At 44.4% G+C, this 16,981-nt stretch overlaps 1 protein-coding gene across 4 annotated transcripts; it reads right to left on the bottom strand.

Annotated features, from left to right (window-relative positions):
- Positions 1 to 1,322: 1,322 nt before the first annotated feature.
- taf1 (TAF1 RNA polymerase II, TATA box binding protein (TBP)-associated factor) lies at positions 1,323 to 16,534 on the bottom strand. 4 transcript variants are annotated; one of them, XM_014994375.2, is made up of 41 exons: positions 16,204 to 16,534; positions 15,915 to 16,029; positions 15,680 to 15,803; positions 15,473 to 15,589; positions 15,171 to 15,290; positions 14,790 to 15,031; positions 14,451 to 14,666; positions 13,890 to 14,132; positions 13,581 to 13,821; positions 13,335 to 13,442; positions 13,081 to 13,248; positions 12,862 to 12,989; positions 12,288 to 12,395; positions 12,013 to 12,186; positions 11,545 to 11,718; positions 11,340 to 11,444; positions 11,045 to 11,245; positions 10,826 to 10,967; positions 10,519 to 10,649; positions 10,343 to 10,423; positions 10,110 to 10,259; positions 9,900 to 10,019; positions 9,526 to 9,701; positions 9,195 to 9,427; positions 8,908 to 9,115; positions 8,635 to 8,806; positions 8,269 to 8,480; positions 8,045 to 8,153; positions 6,958 to 7,056; positions 6,697 to 6,874; positions 6,528 to 6,595; positions 6,326 to 6,448; positions 6,121 to 6,213; positions 5,920 to 6,004; positions 5,771 to 5,838; positions 5,203 to 5,319; positions 4,791 to 4,898; positions 4,514 to 4,609; positions 3,775 to 3,985; positions 2,031 to 2,196; positions 1,323 to 1,918 (listed from the first exon to the last, which is right to left on the bottom strand). In XM_014994375.2, the coding sequence occupies exons 2-41, from the start codon at positions 16,026 to 16,028 to the stop codon at positions 1,696 to 1,698; spliced, it is 5,952 nt and encodes a 1,983-aa protein (XP_014849861.2). In that variant the 5' UTR covers position 16,029; positions 16,204 to 16,534; the 3' UTR covers positions 1,323 to 1,695. The 4 variants fall into 4 exon arrangements, with proteins under 4 accessions (XP_014849861.2, XP_014849862.2, XP_014849863.2 ...); XM_014994376.2 differs by having other exon boundaries at positions 8,641 to 8,806; XM_014994377.2 differs by lacking the exon at positions 4,791 to 4,898.
- Positions 16,535 to 16,981: the final 447 nt, after the last annotated feature.

The raw sequence follows: 16,981 nt of genomic DNA, 5'->3' as shown, positions 1-16,981 counted from the left end.
TGGCGTGCTTTTTTTTTTGTTGTTGTCCCAACTGTTTACAGGACAACTATTGATCCAATATCCTAAACGTTCACCCTCTCACAGAGGTTTGTTGATTCTCCAAGACCTGGCCGACAGACTAAGCTGAATGGAGAGAAGCAGCCGAGATGCTCGTGGTTGCCCATCAGTTTTTGTGTATCAGTACGTGCGCGGTAAATGTGTGGAAAAGACTAAATGATGAAATCGAGCAAAGTACAAATATAAACCAACGTAAAAATATGGCAGGAAATCACCAGATCTTTGATTGTCTACCTGCTCCTTTTCAAACAAATTGTGTAAAATTGCATAAAAGTTGGCATGATTATTTGTCTTTTTTTTTTTTCTTTTTTTTTTTTACTTTTTGTCTGTTCTGTTCAAATAATCTGTTTACAGGACAACCATAGGCTGCAGCTTAGGATAGGAAAGGTATTGCTGAAGGAAACTCAGACGGGGGCAACACTTGTTTGCCACAAAGACGTTGGCTGCTCGAGGTGAAATCAAAATCATCATGTGGTTTCTTTAGGTGAAGTTTCTGATTGGTTAAACTCTGAATGTAACGTTAAAGAACATGAACACGATAAACTTTGCTCATATGCTGAACCTGATAAGACACCTGAAAAGCTATAATCTGCAACAAGAGTGATTATGTTGAGATGCACTGTGCAGAAATCTTATTTATGCAGATTGAAGGTTGATATGAAAGTGGAAGTGGCAGTGAAACTTCTCTTCAGGGCGGCTGACAACAGAACGGTCTGCTGTGAGCAGAATGATTGCAACAGGAAGTGTGCAATTTACCATCACCATGCCAAAAACGTCATACAAGTAAACAACGTGTGAAACGAAGTGTCAGCAGCCGGAAACAGAGGCCAAGAGCAGGTTAGCATTTAAAGAGGATGTCCTTCAGATTTAGTCTTTTTCTCATTTCAAGCTTGTTCACTCACTTTTATTCATAACATTTCTACCAGTCTGTACCTTTGACTTCTTCTATTTCAGTGGAGAGACAAGTAGTAAGGATCACATTTGACTTGTTCTTGAAAGCGCCATCTGCTGTTCAAAGCCTGAATTGGAGAATCTACTATTTTCTACAAATGATCTCCAAACGACACACTTACTTCAGCTGGACAAAACATACATTTAAAAAGAACTGAAAAGTATTCTTTAGAGTCCCCATAAAAACAAACAAACAAAATAATAATAATAATAATTTGTAGTTTTAGTTTGTTTTTCATATATATCCAACCTTTTTCCTTGTTTTAAAATAATTGAATACCTGAACTTTTCTGCAAAAAATATTTTATCAAACAAACTTGTAACTGGAGTTTTATTTTTGACTGCATTTTTATAGTTCTTCAGTTTTATTTTACTTTGATGGTAGCCAAGAAACAGCCAACAATTATTGCATACTAAATTCAGTTAAAACAGTAAAAAAAAGAAACAAGCGAGCTCAGACCTCCATGTTGGAATCCACCATGTTGGATATTATTCAGTTTATATAAAAAGGAACAAGCTATAATTTACAATGCTCTGCTCTCTAAAGGTTCCACAGTAGCGGCGATCACCATTTACAAAATGTTTGTACATACAGTATTTACCTGAGAAATCTGATTTCTCTGTTTTGAAACTGGAATTCCAACAGTGCTGAAGTTGATCAAGTCCAGTCAGGAAAATGAAATCCGGCTAATTATCAGAGTCCATGTCACTGTCTCCTCCGATGGATCGGAACTCCTCGCTGTCTTCGTCTTCGCTGAGCTGGACTTGGGACAGGACAGCCGGGCCTCTTCGCCGAGCCTCATCTTCCTCGTCTTCCTCCTCTTCCTCGCTGACGCCGTACTCTTCGCCGTTTCCCATGCTGGACGGCTGCATCTGGCTGCGACTCTCCGTCTCCTCGTAGCTGCCGTAGCTGAGAGAAACGACGGGGGAGAGAAAAACGCAAACATTTTAAAATGACTTTAATGGATGTTAAGCTTTCAAAAGTGAGAAATGTGAGAAAAGACATCTAGTTATTGTTCTACCTGATGTTGCTGTCTTCCATGTGCTCATTACCAACCCCTTCATACGACATCATGCTCTCATCCTGCTCCATGCCCATGCGGGCCGTATCCTGAGCTCTCCGCGGAGGCGCGGGTCGGATGTCCACCTCCCTCTCAGAGTCGCTGCCGCTCTCTGACAGCTGAATGCCTGCAGGGAAACGCAACGCATCAACACACAGGAAGGGAAACGCAACACATCAACACACAGGAAGAGAAACGCAACGCATCAACACACAGGAAGGGAAACGCAACGCATCAACACACAGGAAGGGAAGCGCAACACATCAACACACAGGAAGGGAAGCGCAACACATCAACACACAGGAAGGGAAGCGCAACACATCAACACACAGGAAGGGAAACGCAACACATCAACACACAGGAAGGGAAGCGCAACACATCAACACACAGGAAGGGAAGCGCAACACATCAACACACAGGAAGGGAAGCGCAACACATCAACACACAGGAAGGGAAGCGCAACACATCAACACACAGGAAGGGAAACGCAACGCATCAACACACAGGAAGGGAAACGCAACGCATCAACACACAGGAAGGGAAGCGCAACACATCAACACACAGGAAGGGAAACGCAACGCATCAACACACAGGAAGGGAAACGCAACGCATCAACACACAGGAAGGGAAACGCAACGCATCAACACACAGGAAGGGAAACGCAACGCATCAACACACAGGAAGGGAAACGCAACACATCAACACACAGGAAGGGAAACGCAACGCATCAACACACAGGAAGAGAAACGCAACACATCAACACACAGGAAGAGAAACACAACACATCAACACACAGGAAGAGAAACACAACACATCAACACACAGGAAGAGAAACACAACACATCAACACACAGGAAGAGAAACGCAACACATCACCACACAGGAAGAGAAACGCAACACATCAACACACAGGAAGAGAAACACAACACATCAACACACAGGAAGAGAAACGCAACACATCAACACACAGGAAGAGAAACGCAACGCATCAACACACAGGAAGGGAAACGCAACACATCAACACACAGGAAGGGAAGCGCAACACATCAACACACAGGAAGAGAAACGCAATGCATCAACACACAGGAAGGGAAGCGCAACACATCAACACACAGGAAGAGAAACGCAACACATCAACACACAGGAAGAGAAACGCAACACATCAACACACAGGAAGAGAAACGCAATGCATCAACACACAGGAAGGGAAACGCAACACATCAACACACAGGAAGGGAAGCGCAACACATCAACACACAGGAAGAGAAACGCAACACATCAACACACAGGAAGAGAAACGCAACACATCAACACACAGGAAGAGAAACGCAATGCATCAACACACAGGAAGGGAAACGCAACACATCAACACACAGGAAGAGAAACGCAACACATCAACACACAGGAAGGGAAGCGCAACACATCAACACACAGGAAGAGAAACGCAACGCATCAACACACAGGAAGAGAAACGCAATACATCAACACACAGGAAGAGATGCTTTAAGGTCACAAGTGAAATCCTAAATTTAAGATGCAGCTGTTGAAAGGCAATGGATTTAAGCCGTGGGAAGAGTTAAAATCCAGAGCCTTGCAAAAGTACTCAAATGCTTAGTAGGAGGACAACTACAAATATATACATTCTGGATGCTCCTTAAAATCCAGTCCAGTTCAAGTATTTTGATGTTGTTTCCGATGACCTCACCAGAGAACGGGTTGTCCCCTTCTTCGTCGCTGGCGTCATCCTCCACGTCGGACATGAGCAGGTCCTGGTACAGCACACTGGACTGGGCCGGGTGGTTCGACCGCACATGTCCTCGCTCGTCATCGTCCTCGACGTCGTGCAGCCGCCTGCGAGGCGGCAGCAACATCTCTTCGTCGTCTTCGTCCTCCAGATCTCCATCGGCATCCTCTGCCTGGAAAGCAAACAAGGAAATGAAAGCGTGAAAGGTAAAATTAAGATTTCGTGACTAACAACAGAACTAACGATTATGTTAGCGACTGAATACTCTATTGATTCAGAGTATCAATCTGACAGCTGGATTAAAAAAATTGGCTCATTCTGACGTTTTTTTTTTATTTATTTAAGATATTTTTTTATACAATATTAGAAATAAATTAAAAGATGCAAAGAGACAAATAATTTGGAAAAACATTGACTTATCAATACAGTGTAGGGACTGATCTGTGATTATTTTTTGGATTAATAATTAGATAGCAAAAGGTGCTATATATATATATATATATATATATATATATATATATATATATATATATATATATTACATTTTAGGCTTCTTTACTCCTCTGAGTATGTTGTCCTTTCAGTAATTTGCCTTTTTTTATACCCCACTTACAATTAATCAACTACTAAATAAGTTTTCTTTCAGCACGATTAATCCCCATGTTTTCGTTTTCACCTATAAGTAATTGATCTTTCTTACAGGAGCAGGAGTCTTGGGTTTCCCGTCATCTTCCTCCTCGAAGCCCTCGATGTCCACGTCCGAGTCCTCCTCTCCTGGTCTCCTCATGTGCCGTCCCTGAGAGCCAGAACGAAACAAAAATAATCACAAACAGTCCAGTTTTTACTGAAATGAAAGCATATTATATATATATAAAAAAAGCTTTGTACTGGACAACTCTTTTGGTAAGCAGGTAAAATAAATTGCCCAATGCTCTGAGGAAAGTCTGAGGAGAGGTGGCATGTGTCTCCCTCCGTACCTGCCCCCCTCTCTTCTCTGGAGCAACCAACAGGGGTCCCTCAGAGAAAAGGCTGCTGGGCTCTCTGGGTAGACTCCCTGAAGCCACGCTGTCAAACAGATCAGCAGGCTGGCCAACACCACACACAGTGGCATACACAAACAAAGAGAAAGGAAATGAAGGCAGGAGTGAAGCACAGGAAACACGTTGGAAAGTGGGGGAGGGGAAAAAAACAAGGAGACACTGTGGTGAAGAAACCAGACTGCGCAAATACAACATAACAATCTGGAGGGGAGCGCTAGTAGAGCAAAGAAGTCAGAAAAAAGGGGCAGGAATAACAGTGAACGATGCAGCAACGAATCTACTGCGTGTACAACAACATACGCTTCTATCCTGTATGCCGGCAGCCGGACCGGGCCGCGGACGCGCTCACCTGCGGCGTGTACGGCCCGGGCGTCATTGGGTCCAGGCTCTCCAAGTCTGCTGCGTCCAGAGCTGCTTCCTTGGCTGTGGAGATGTCCTTCTCCAGCTGGGTCAGGTGCTCATCGTACTGAAAAGAAACGAAACGTTATTTCAGCGAAACGTCTACCCTCTAGTGTGAAACGTTTCGAGAAAATAAAAAAAAATAAAAATGTCAGAGTTAAAATCACATTTCAATTTCCTCTAAAGTGATACTTGCGTGACAAGAAAAAAAAAAAAAAACAGAATTCAATCACATTGTATGTGTCAAAAATTTTTCTTTTTACGTCACAAACCCCTCCCCCAGAAAATACAGAAGAGAACTGGTGGACGGATAAATAAAAAAGGATGGATTGATGGATAAATGAATGCACAGAAAAGACTTGAACACTGGCAGAGGGAATAAAGTTTGGGGATCCGATACGTTTTCATTAAAATCCAGACTTTTAAAGAATCTTAACTGTTTTACTTTAAAAAGATCCCTAAAAGATATTGTCCCCGGTTTCTACATAATGATAATCTGTATAACAAATAAAACTTACCTCTGCTAAGGTCCCTTTGCACACATTTACAATCTCCAGGGCGGTCTTGGTGTACGGGCTGTCTGGACCTGTTCAAAAGGCACATTCTGTTACATGTTGTTCCACACAAAGTAAAAAAAAACATACAAAAAAAACCCCAAAACAAGCACCATTGTATTTGATGCTGTTGGCGTGGATGAGGCTGACATCTGAAAGGAATATTTCCCGATTCTGGTATTTATGCTTGGAGATGTTCTGCAGAGCAAAAAAAAAAAAAAAAAAAAAGACGGCAGCATTTTAGTAGTCTCAGCCTGATTTCTTTATAATGTTGACACTTTTTAAAAATCACAGCCTTTTCGTTAGTGTCTCACCTTCCGGATAGACTCCAGATCCATAGGATTCACAATAACCTTATAGTAATCCGGCACAAACTTTTTGTTGACAGGATGGTGAAACGGCCACGACTGTTGAAGGAAACGGTGTGAGAGGAGAGGAGTGAATGAGCGAGAATCGATCCCATCACGGATCAAACACTCTGCATGTTGTTTCCAGTGAGAAAGGGCGGAGCAGACTCACGTCGGGAACCACCATCATTTTCTGAGTCACAATGTTGTCCAGGATGAAGGAAAACGCCACCTGGTCGTCGTCATCCAGAAGGGGGTTGATCGCTTTCTCCAGCCTCACCAGCCGATCCTCTTTCTGCCGCCGCAGGCAGAAATGCGACGGTTATGACCGAAACTACTAAAACTAGAAGGACATACTGCTTCTTTTAACTCACCTCTTTCAGCTTAGCGTCACACAGGTCAAGCATGGACTGGGCCACTTGTGTAATGGGATGTTTGGCTCCTGGTGTGGGTGAAGAAAAAAAAAAAAAACACAGATCATTCTCAAAACACTGATGGGGAAAATTCGAAGGCACGCGAAGAGAGCTTTGGATCCAAAGTCACCGTTGTACGTGGCGCTGTTCTTGACGATGAGCTCCACGGCCTCCCGGAACTCCTCCCTCGACGGGTACATCCGCTTCCGCACGTTCTCCCTCAGCGTCTGCAGGTCCATGGGCCGACTGATTATCTTGTAGTAGTCCTTGACCACCTTGGCGTTGACCGGGGTGTGGAAAGGGTACGTCTAGATTTGGAGAGGGGTGGGGGTGGTTTTGATGAGACTGGGCAGGAAGAAGCACAAACTGGAGCATGTTTCTGAGATCTTACGTTGGGGTGATCCCGCATGTCGTTGATGATTCCCTCCAGCACCGAGGACAGGGTGACCATGGGGTCAGTGCGTCTGCGGTGGATCGCCTTGTGTGGTTTCTGTTACAAGAAAAAAAAGAAAAGAAAAGGAAAACACGTCAGAGCGCCTTATTACCAGGAAACATAACTTTCAACATTTATCCACATAGGGGGTCAAATGGTTTTGTCTGGCTCATAGCAAGAAATCAAAACCTGTACAACCTTAAACCTGCCACGACAGGAAAACTGAAGGCAGCTAATTAAAAATTTGCTTCAAAGGAAAATGATACGTACTACACTCGGTGTCTTTTTCTCTAACCAGGTTTTTTGCTTTCATTTTAATATCGTGTGATTATGTCAAAAGGATACGTGCGTACATTTAACCTAGTGAAATAAAGAACGTATGAAACATGCGTCCTGTTTTTGTTGAATGAGAGGAATGAACATTTTTTATTGAGAAATTGATAAACTCCAAAAATACAGGACATAATATGTTATAACAGGACATTCCTATTTAAAAATGGCTTTTTTTTTTTTTACAGAAATATGACTTTTTTTACTGTTTAATCAAAATATTGTATTCACATTATTCTTGAGCAGGTAGAAAACTTTGAAATGAACATTTTTTGGACTTTTAAGTAAAAAAACCCAAAAAGAATTGCAGCTAAAGGGAACTTTAAACTTGACAACTTCAACTCAGTGTGCAAAAACGTTTTAACTCCACCATTGTTGACCAAAACCTTTCTTTTAACTCGGATACAGAGTCGTGGTCAAAAGTTTGCAGAGCAACAGTTTTTCATAAACTTTACAGTTTCGGTTTCTAATAGAGCCTCTGTTGCCCTGAAGAGCGGTTAGATAAACTGCAATTAGTAGCAAAGTTCATAAAAATGAGTTCAATCACATTTTGCACTGTGTTCCACTTGCGTATTTTGTGGTCTTTTAACCCTTTAACCTTTTTGCGTATCACTTTCCTGTCTGCGTGTTAACCTTTAAATTCTTCTGTTTTAATTTACTGTTTTGATTCTTTTATAGTTTTGGCCAGTGCTGAATGTTTGACAATCGTGCTCACATTGAGGTAATCACAATGGACCGCACTGCCAACGCGTCTCTTCTTCTTTGGTGGCAGCTGCTGTTTGGGAAACTTGAGCACCAAAGACTTCCTGCGCACCTCATCAGCACTGTTAAAAAGAAGCAGCAGCAGCTCACGTGTGTCAAACAGGATAAAACATAATGCATAAAGCATGCACATGTTATGAGAATAGATTAGAAATGAAATAAACAACAATCTGCTACCTTTCAATGAGCTGCTTGCCCAGTACAATCTTAGTGCCCTCCACCTTGATGAGTTCCTCGTTGTCGTTGTGGATCACGGTCTTTTCCAGCTCCTCCTCCTGCTCCTCCGTCATGGCGACCGGGTTGGAGGGCGGGGCGTTGGTTTGGTAGTACAGCGGGCAGAATTTGTTGGTCCTCATGTGACCAATGGCTCCACACGCGCCGCACTTCAGCTAGAAAAGCAAAAAACAAAAGACACAGGAGCAAACACTGAGGAACACGATGATAATCGTGATCAGTATGTGCTGCAAACTGAAACTACATAAACTCAAAGTGAGCTCGTAAAAGGGAAAGAAAATGTCTATAGAACTGAATCAGCAAGCTTACTTTTACCTTGAGGTCTGGTCTCTCCTTGACCTTCTTGGACTTCTTCTCCGGCGGTCCTTTGATCTTGTCTTTCTCTTGGTTTCTCTTCAGCCTCCTGAGCTGCTCTTGAATACGCCGGCGCTCCTTCCTCATCTCCTCCCTGTGCTGCTCATCGAAGAGGGCAAACTTTCGTCTGAAACCACAAAAAAAAAAAAAAGACAGAATGAAGGGTGAGAGGGATCCATCTCCTCCTTAAACTGACCTAAAACTCTGGGACCGAAAGCCGAAACTCACATAAACTCATCGTCCTTGGTGGTTCTGATCCGGGTGTAGGCGTCGATGACGGCGGCTTTGCGAACCGTCTCGCAGCGCACGTACTCTTTGCCGTCCTCGTCCCTGAAGGTGCGGTAGATCTTGAGTCGTCGCCCCGTGGCCGACGAGTTCAGGCTGGTGACGGAGGACGTGTCGTCGTCTTTGTGGGAGCTGGTGGACAAGGCGCTGGCTGTAAAGGGAAGGACGGTCGCACGAGGGGTCAGAGACGCACGTTTGTCCTTGTTCCGCCGAAGAGCTCGTTTGCTTACACAAGCCTTTGCGGCGCTCCTTGCGTCCCTTGTTGTCGCGGTCGCTCTCCTCGCCCATCAGCATCCTCTGCAGTTCTTTCCTCTCCTGCTCCTCCCTCTCGCGGGAAAGCTGCGAGCTGGTCTTTTTGTTCTGCAGCATGTTCTCGATGTTCTTACCCATCTCCTCAAAGTCGCTATCTTCAGCTGAGCTGCTGTCTGTGTCTGTGGACAACACCTCCGTGGACTCCAACACTCTGCCATCGAGGGGTGAAGATAATAAGAAAAAAATAACTTAAAACTCGCACAGGGTGATTTCAGGGTAACAAATATGACGCTACGGAATAAGCCCCACTTGTTCTGCAAGTCAAAGATCCTCTGGCACTCCTCCTTGTAGCGCTCCTGGTGTTCGGCGACAGAGAAGCGAGAGCCTCGGGCGAACTTGCTCATCGGGCCTTCGCCTGACCGTGCCTGCTCCGTGGACATGGTCCTCACCACGTCGATCACCTCCCAACGGGAAAGCTTCTTGATCTGACACGAGAGCAACAAAAAGAATTGCCGAAAAATGGAGCAAAAAACACCATTCCCAGAGAAAACAGCAGGGCGGCAGCATCGCGATGAGAGGATCTATAAAGCTGGACATGGCATTCAGCAGTTCCAGCTCTGTATGAGTAACTGTATGTTTTGAGTGAATACCTGCCAACAAACCAGACATAGTTTGGTTTTTACCTCTTCCTCTGGCACGCCAAATTTGCGAAGGAGCTGCTTGGCGTTCTTCAGAGAGAGCCTCCTCAGGTCAGCGTCCGTCCCCGTCACCGTCTTCTTCACAGGCTGAGGCTCTTTGTCGTCCTGACAAAATAAACAAAGACAAATATATGGAAGAAAAACTTGGGGAAAAAATTATACCGGGATGACGGGGATCTACTTAACAAAACGGACCTTTTGTTGAGTGGGCTTGTTTGGCACTTTCACGTACGAGAAGCCTTCTCCACAGCCGGTGGGATCTGCCACTCCCGTGACCTCCAGCAGACACTTCCCCTTCATGGCGGAGATGAAGGCTCTGGTTGTGTTCCAGGGCGCCGTCCGCACCTGCGGTCCGTGACACAGAGTTAGTGTGAAAACGACGCTTTGCTTCCCTCTTGTCTCAAAACCGCGTTCACGTCGTCAAGCACCTCGTCGTCGATCTTCATTTGAAAATCCTCTTCGTTCTCCTCTTCTGGAGCAAAGAAAGACTTCTCGCCGTATCCAGCATCCTGCAATGGATGGAAAACACAAAGTTAAACAGAACACATTTACTTTTGTTCTGTTTTATCCCCCCCACTCCCTAAGATGAGGTAACCATCGTCACCTTAAGCCTCTGCTCTGCGACCAGCATGCTGTAGTAAGAGCAGCACTGCTCTGGAGAAACCATGGCTCTGATTTCTTCTTCTGTGGGCAACCTGAAGTCAGGCTTCAGCACCCACCAGTTTGAGTCCATCCCTGACACGAACACAAGACACTTGGAGTTTTATGTGAGCCAAGTAAAAAAAAAATAAAAATCCCCGTCTCTCTCTACCATTTCTGATCAACACTAGATAAAAACACATGTTGAAACCATGTGTGACTGTCTAATGTTTTCCTCCCAAATTCTGTGTGTGTGTGTGTGTGTGTGTTACCTGTACGCTTGAAGTCAGCGCAGAGCTTGAGCCGCTTCCTGATGCTGCTCTCCGAGTGCGAGGGAAAAGCTTTCTTTATATCCTCCATGCGGATTCTCCGAGGCCGGTCTTTGCTCTTCCAGAACAAGCGGTAAATGAACACCTGCAGGGAACACAGATGAACCTTCAGCGACATCAAGAGGTGAGGTCAATGCGCCGCGGCGAGACGAATGCACCGACCTGCAGGAAGTCTCTGATGTGAGTGTTGGCGCGCTTGGAATTTGGACCTGGAACCTCAAACAACGGGCACTCCTGACCGACGACGAAAATGTCCACGAGCTCCCTGATGTAGTAGCCGTGTCGAGTTCGTATGACGAGGAAATCCGTCTCCGGCATCTTGTGCAGGTATATTGGAGCCCGGAAGAGGTTGTTTTCAAACGCCTTTAAGGAAAACGACAAAAATCGCGGTGTGTCAGTAGGTCAGAGAGATTTTATCCAACTGTTTATACATAATCAAAAACACGGAGATGCAGACCTGAAGAAGCTGACCAGGATGAAGAGAACCGAGGAAAGGGGAGGTATGGCAATAAACTGTCTCTCCGTATTTACAGTCAGGCGCTCCCGGATCCTTTCCGGGTTTCTGCGGGACACAGGAACGTTGCCATTTACAAACGCGTTTATACGACGACCGGGTACGAACGGACATAAAGTCACAGCTGAAAAACAAAGACACTACTCACCCTCTTGTAGTAGTTTTTGATCTTGCTCGCCATGCCAACCTGCATGATGAGAGGTGGGTATTCCTCGCTGTACTCCGCCAGGATCAGATCCCCGTCTTTGCCGGTCAAGTCCTGCGGCGTTCGCATGAAGAACATGTCTCCGCCGCCCGACGCCTGGCGCTCCTGCTCTCGCATCTGTTCCCCAAACGCACAGCATATGCGTCGCGTTTATTAACAAGAGAGAGAAAGGAAAAACAGCTAACACTACACAGCCTCGTCGTAGAAGTCCCTGCAGAAGACGGTGAGGGGGAGCTGCTGAATTTCTCTCTGGTTTTGTATTTTTATTCATTCCTGTTCCATCTGTGTTCACTAATCTGCTGAATGGTCCCAGAGACCTGCCGTCCCACAGCAGCTGGAATAAATTAGCTTCACGCAAAACAAAAGGATAAATTCACGTTTCGTTTTAAGCGGTGGGTGAGCTTTCTTTACCTTGGCTTTCTTCTTGATGTGTTTGAGCAGCGGCTGAACAGCGTGCGGACCCGGCTGCGCTAAAGCTCCGAACGAGTATTTCTTCAGGGCCGGTCGATGGAACTGCCGAAGCTTCATTGGACCCATGTGAGTGGGGAAGAAGGGCTGCCTCAGCTCTAGTGCTGGAATAGAGTGCTGTGGAGGACAGAGAAAGAACTCATTAAAAAAAAAAAGAAAGAAACAAAGAAAGATTTGGCAGCATACGGTCTAAAGCCCGTTTGGTCTCTGTTAGCTACCTGAATGATGTTGCCACCAAACGTTCCTCTCAGGCCTTGCTGTTTGGGATAGTAGAACTCGTCGTTGGAGAGGTTCCAGGGATCTTTAACTTCAGGTTGGGACATGTTCTGTGATAAATAAATAAAATAAAATTAAAAAATGTCATGTTACAACTACTGACTTTATTACACTGGAATTTACTCAGCGGCGTTAGCGTAAAAAGTAGATAAATGGAAATAAACTCAATGCTTTCCAGATGTTTATAAAAGACATTGAAAGCCATGTACTTGTTCCAATCTGGTTCAGAAAATTCCCCAAAACTATGAGGAAGTTTGATGCAACATCGCACCAAGTGTGACAAAACTTATTCAGTATAAGTGTGTCATCTTCCACAAGCTGGTCCAAGTTAACACAGCATAGAAAAATCCTAGCTAATGCTCATTTATAGGGGTAACTAGTGTTTTTCCTTAAATCCGACACCTTTACCATAGATATGTATAGTCCCATCTGTTCTGATATTACAAAATGTGTGGTGTGGCAAATACGGTAATTTTAGGTTGTACAATTTCTGTCTGCTGTGATGGAGTGATATACCTGCTGTGGCTCGTCTTTAATCACGCCGGTCTTCCCCAACAGAATCCGACTCTTCTTGATTGCCGTCTCCTTCTTATTCTCCTTTGACGGCGAATGAGACGTCGCCTCCTCCTTTTCGTCGGGGATTTCTAGATGACACAGGAGCTCGGTAAGTATCCAACCAAAGTTAAGCATGTTTCGCAGAAGCTGAGATCGGTGAGGTCACGGTTTCTAATTCACCTAGTATTATATTCTCATCGTTGGGATCCAGTGTGAGAACCGGCGGCATGAGGAAGCGGTCCATCTCCTGGTCGTCCCAGATGATGTTGTCTTCCCAGCGGCCGTACACCAACTCCTCGTTGTCAATGGGGAAAATGGAAAACCACGAACAGTCTTCTTCTAGAGAGGCTGCAAGGAGGCAGAAATAAACAATAAACATTAACGTGGAAACTGCACTTGACAGAATGACTGTGCAGAGGAAACTAAAAGGACACCTTGATTGTCGTGGCTGCTTTTTTCCCGCTTCGAGGCAGAGATCGAGGAAGCTTTTGGAATAGGTGGCGGTGTCGGTGGGACCAGCTGGGAATTGCTCCGGGTCAGACCTGAAGGATTATAAAGTTTATGATTTTATTCCCTTTTCATGGAACGTGGTGTTGAGAGATTTTCAGCAAAAATAAAAAAAAGCTACTTTTTTTGTAAGATTACGAGGTTTATTTGTGCATCCAGGCGTCTATTCTCACCCTGCTGGGCATTATAAGCGTTAGCATTCCGGGTCATGCTGGAGGGGAGCCATCCTGCCAAGCTGGCCCTCTGAGTCTTGGTCCCCTTGTGTTTCACGTCTTCTCCGTTCCAGATGATGTCGTCCTCCCACTGGAGCTGAGTGACCATTAGGAACAGTTCGTTCTCCAGAACCCGCCTCACTTTATCTCCGTCGCCACCGTCGTCATCATCGACATCCATGCTGTCGTCTTCCTTCTGAGCCTGAGGAAATGTAAAATGGAGAGTCACCACGAGCCGCGTAAATGTCATCCTCGTCGGTGGAAACAAACCTCTTCAGGAGGTTCTGCTACTTTTTTGGGCAGATCTTGCTCTTCAGCCTCACTGGGCTCATCTTCTCTGAGTTTGAACCCGTAGTTGAAGTTGCTTCCGTCCTCAGGTACTCCCAGCATGTCGTACCAGAGCTGCGCCGGACCGTATCTCCATTCTGCTACTTTAGGTCGAGACTCTGTCTCTTTGTCCGCGTCTCCGGACGTCTGCGAGAACTTTGACTCCACTGGAGCCATCATGGTTATCTAACAACGGGTAGAAAATATGCGAAAAACATGTTTTAAACACTTAGAAAGAAGTGACAAACCACAGTGAAATGCATCTTTCTTTATTTTTGAATGTGTGCGCATCTATCTATAATCAAAAACAACCGATGCAACTGGAAGTTAAGAATAATACTTAGACATTTTAATTCAGGTTTTTATCCTTTAAGATTCAAAATAACTCTTGAAACATAAAAAAAAAAAAAAACATTTTTTCCATCCTTAAAATAACTTCAAAAATCATAAAAGCGCTCAAAAACTAAGAATAAACTACAAGACCTTGTAACTCGAAAGCTTTACCTCGTCGTCAGAGAGACAGTGTTCTGGGGGTGGAGGGAGTGCGTACTCATAAATCCATCCGGACTTTTTCTCCTGACTTGATTCTGAGGCATCTTCCTCTGGCGGAGGAGTCCCTGGCTGAGGGTCTCTGTGTTTCCGCTTCTTCTTCCTGCGGGCGCTCCTCCAAACTGAAGGCATGTTCTTACCAGGACCGAACAGCCGTAAAAACCTAAGAACCTGACATTAAAAAAAACAACAAAAAAAACTCTTAAGACTATGCGTTTCATTTAAATCTACCTTAAAAAAAAAAAAGACTCTCAAACAGCATCAGATTAATTTTATGTTTGAAAACTGATTTACCTTGCCAGGCTTAAACTCTGGAAAGAGTTGTGTGACACTCGGTAACGCCTTGGCAGCATCCTTCTGCATGATGCCCGCAAGAGGAAGGGTGAGTCTGTCCGGAGGCCCTAGAACTCCCAAACCCTGGCAGGGCCGCTCCGTCTCCGACTCAGAGTCTGAGGAGCTGCTGAAGTCTACCTTATCGGCAGCGGAAGACGGTGCAATAATGGAGGGCAAGATGATGCCATCGCCCTCTTCCCCAACTGCCAATACAGAGGAAAATTGAAGCCGGAGTAAAGTAGTAATCCAGTGTTCAATAGGTGAAAGACAAGCACAGGTTTTTTGTTTGTTTTTTTTTTTAACAGGCAGCCTTTAAAAATATATTTTACAATTTCTTTTTACCATTTGTACCGGTGGGCGATTCTTCTTTCTTAGCTGAAGTAAGAAGACTAGGTGGTGGTGGAGGAGGCATAAGCTTTGAGTCAATATCCTCACAGTCGGCATCATAATCATCCTCATCATCTAGGAGGAAGGAGATTAAAGACGCGGTTACACACCAAAAAATAGAAAGTAAAAGATAAGGTTAAGAAAACAAACAACAAGGGTATCGTACAACCGGAAATTTGGTTTTTAATGCCAAAAAATGACATGTCAGAGCAGAATGTCTGCTGAAACACAATCCTAAATCCTAAATTAGGAGTCACCTGTTTTCCTGCTGGGCTGCAAAGACCCCATCGCCTGGTGGTACTTTTTAGTCTCATCCTCAGCAACCTCACTGATGTCAGAGTAGTCCACTGCATCATCTGTGCTTTTCACCCAACCTGCAATAGGAGATACAAAAATATATGGTAAATATACCACATGTGGTTGCTGTCATAGTCTTGCCAAGCGCTACCATCATACATACTCACCCTCTGAATCCACGCTTACAGATTCTCTGTTTTCCTCCTTATTCTCGCTCTCATTGGCCGTGATCTCGGTGATGAGAGAGCCCAGACCCAAAGTCCCCAAACCAGCAAGATGCTTCTTGGACTCCTGGAGCATGACCATAAGCAAATCAGAGACAAATATTCCCTAAAAACTGGAAAAAATACTCACACACAGAGTATATATAATATTGTAACAAGAAGTCTTGAAAAGGCTCACATTGTCCAGAACACTGTCTCCCTCTAACTGCCCATCTTCATTGATGTTTCCAAACAGAAAGCCAGTGAGGGAAAAGGGTCGGTCCTGGTCTTCATCGCTGTCTGAATCAGACATCCTGCAATAAGAGTAATGACATTGTAAACACGCTATCAAACCTCCTCAAACTCTATCAGGTACACAGCTAAACCGATGGTACGTAAGCTATGCAACAATGACTACGTTTTACAAGTAAATGTTCACGTTACAAGACCTATACTGTATTTAGTGAAGGGAATTATGTTGTACTTACCTTCTCTGGTTCTTCTTGAGATTGTGTATGTTTTGTTTTGGTATTTTCACTGCATGCTAACACAGGCAGCTAAGCGCTAAAAGATTTAGCTAACGATGGTTAAACTCAAAAAGCAGTAATACGTAAGCTAAAAGCTATGTTACTTTGCATATTTCCCCCCGTGCTTAGGTTAAATTGGCCAGGTTATGATAAATAATGTTAATGTATTTAACAAAACCGCGACACAACCCGATTAAATATGAAGTTTTGTTTTTATTTTTGCAACACAGTGAAGCTATCCGTAAACGAGCGGAAACCTTGCCGCGACCCGGATGAACAGCGTGACGCGTTTACGGGCTACTCGGAAATTTGTCGACAGCTAAAATTTCTGTTGAAACTCAAAGAGTAAACTACTGAAGTAAAGAATATGATCAATAAAGTTAAATAAATAAAAAATGTTTGATGGACTCGACCCATTTCGCCTGTCAGAAATTGTGTATTTGAGTCTGGTTTGTGGGCCATTTTGGTATGTGACGTCCACCCCAAAGCAGCTTCTTTACCGTTTTCATGCCACTTTGCAACTAAGTTAATGGTATTCTTGGAAACATTGTCCGTTTGTGCCCAAATTTTAACCTTCTGCAATCAGTTTTAGGTTGATTTTCGAGAAATGGCTTCCGCCTCTCTGAGTGGCGGTGGAGGACTAGCTCAGTGACACCCTTACCAGCATCTTTACAAGACTTTTGCTTTTGTTCTGGGGTCAGTATGCTTTTCAAACTTAACATGTTCATCTCTGGACCAC

The sequence above is a fragment of the Poecilia mexicana genome, unplaced genomic scaffold (genome assembly GCF_051168715.1).
Source record: "Poecilia mexicana isolate PSO_F unplaced genomic scaffold, ASM5116871v1 scaffold_14, whole genome shotgun sequence".
NCBI lineage: Eukaryota > Metazoa > Chordata > Actinopteri > Cyprinodontiformes > Poeciliidae > Poecilia > Poecilia mexicana.
This window is presented reverse-complemented; position numbering and strand designations above follow the sequence as displayed.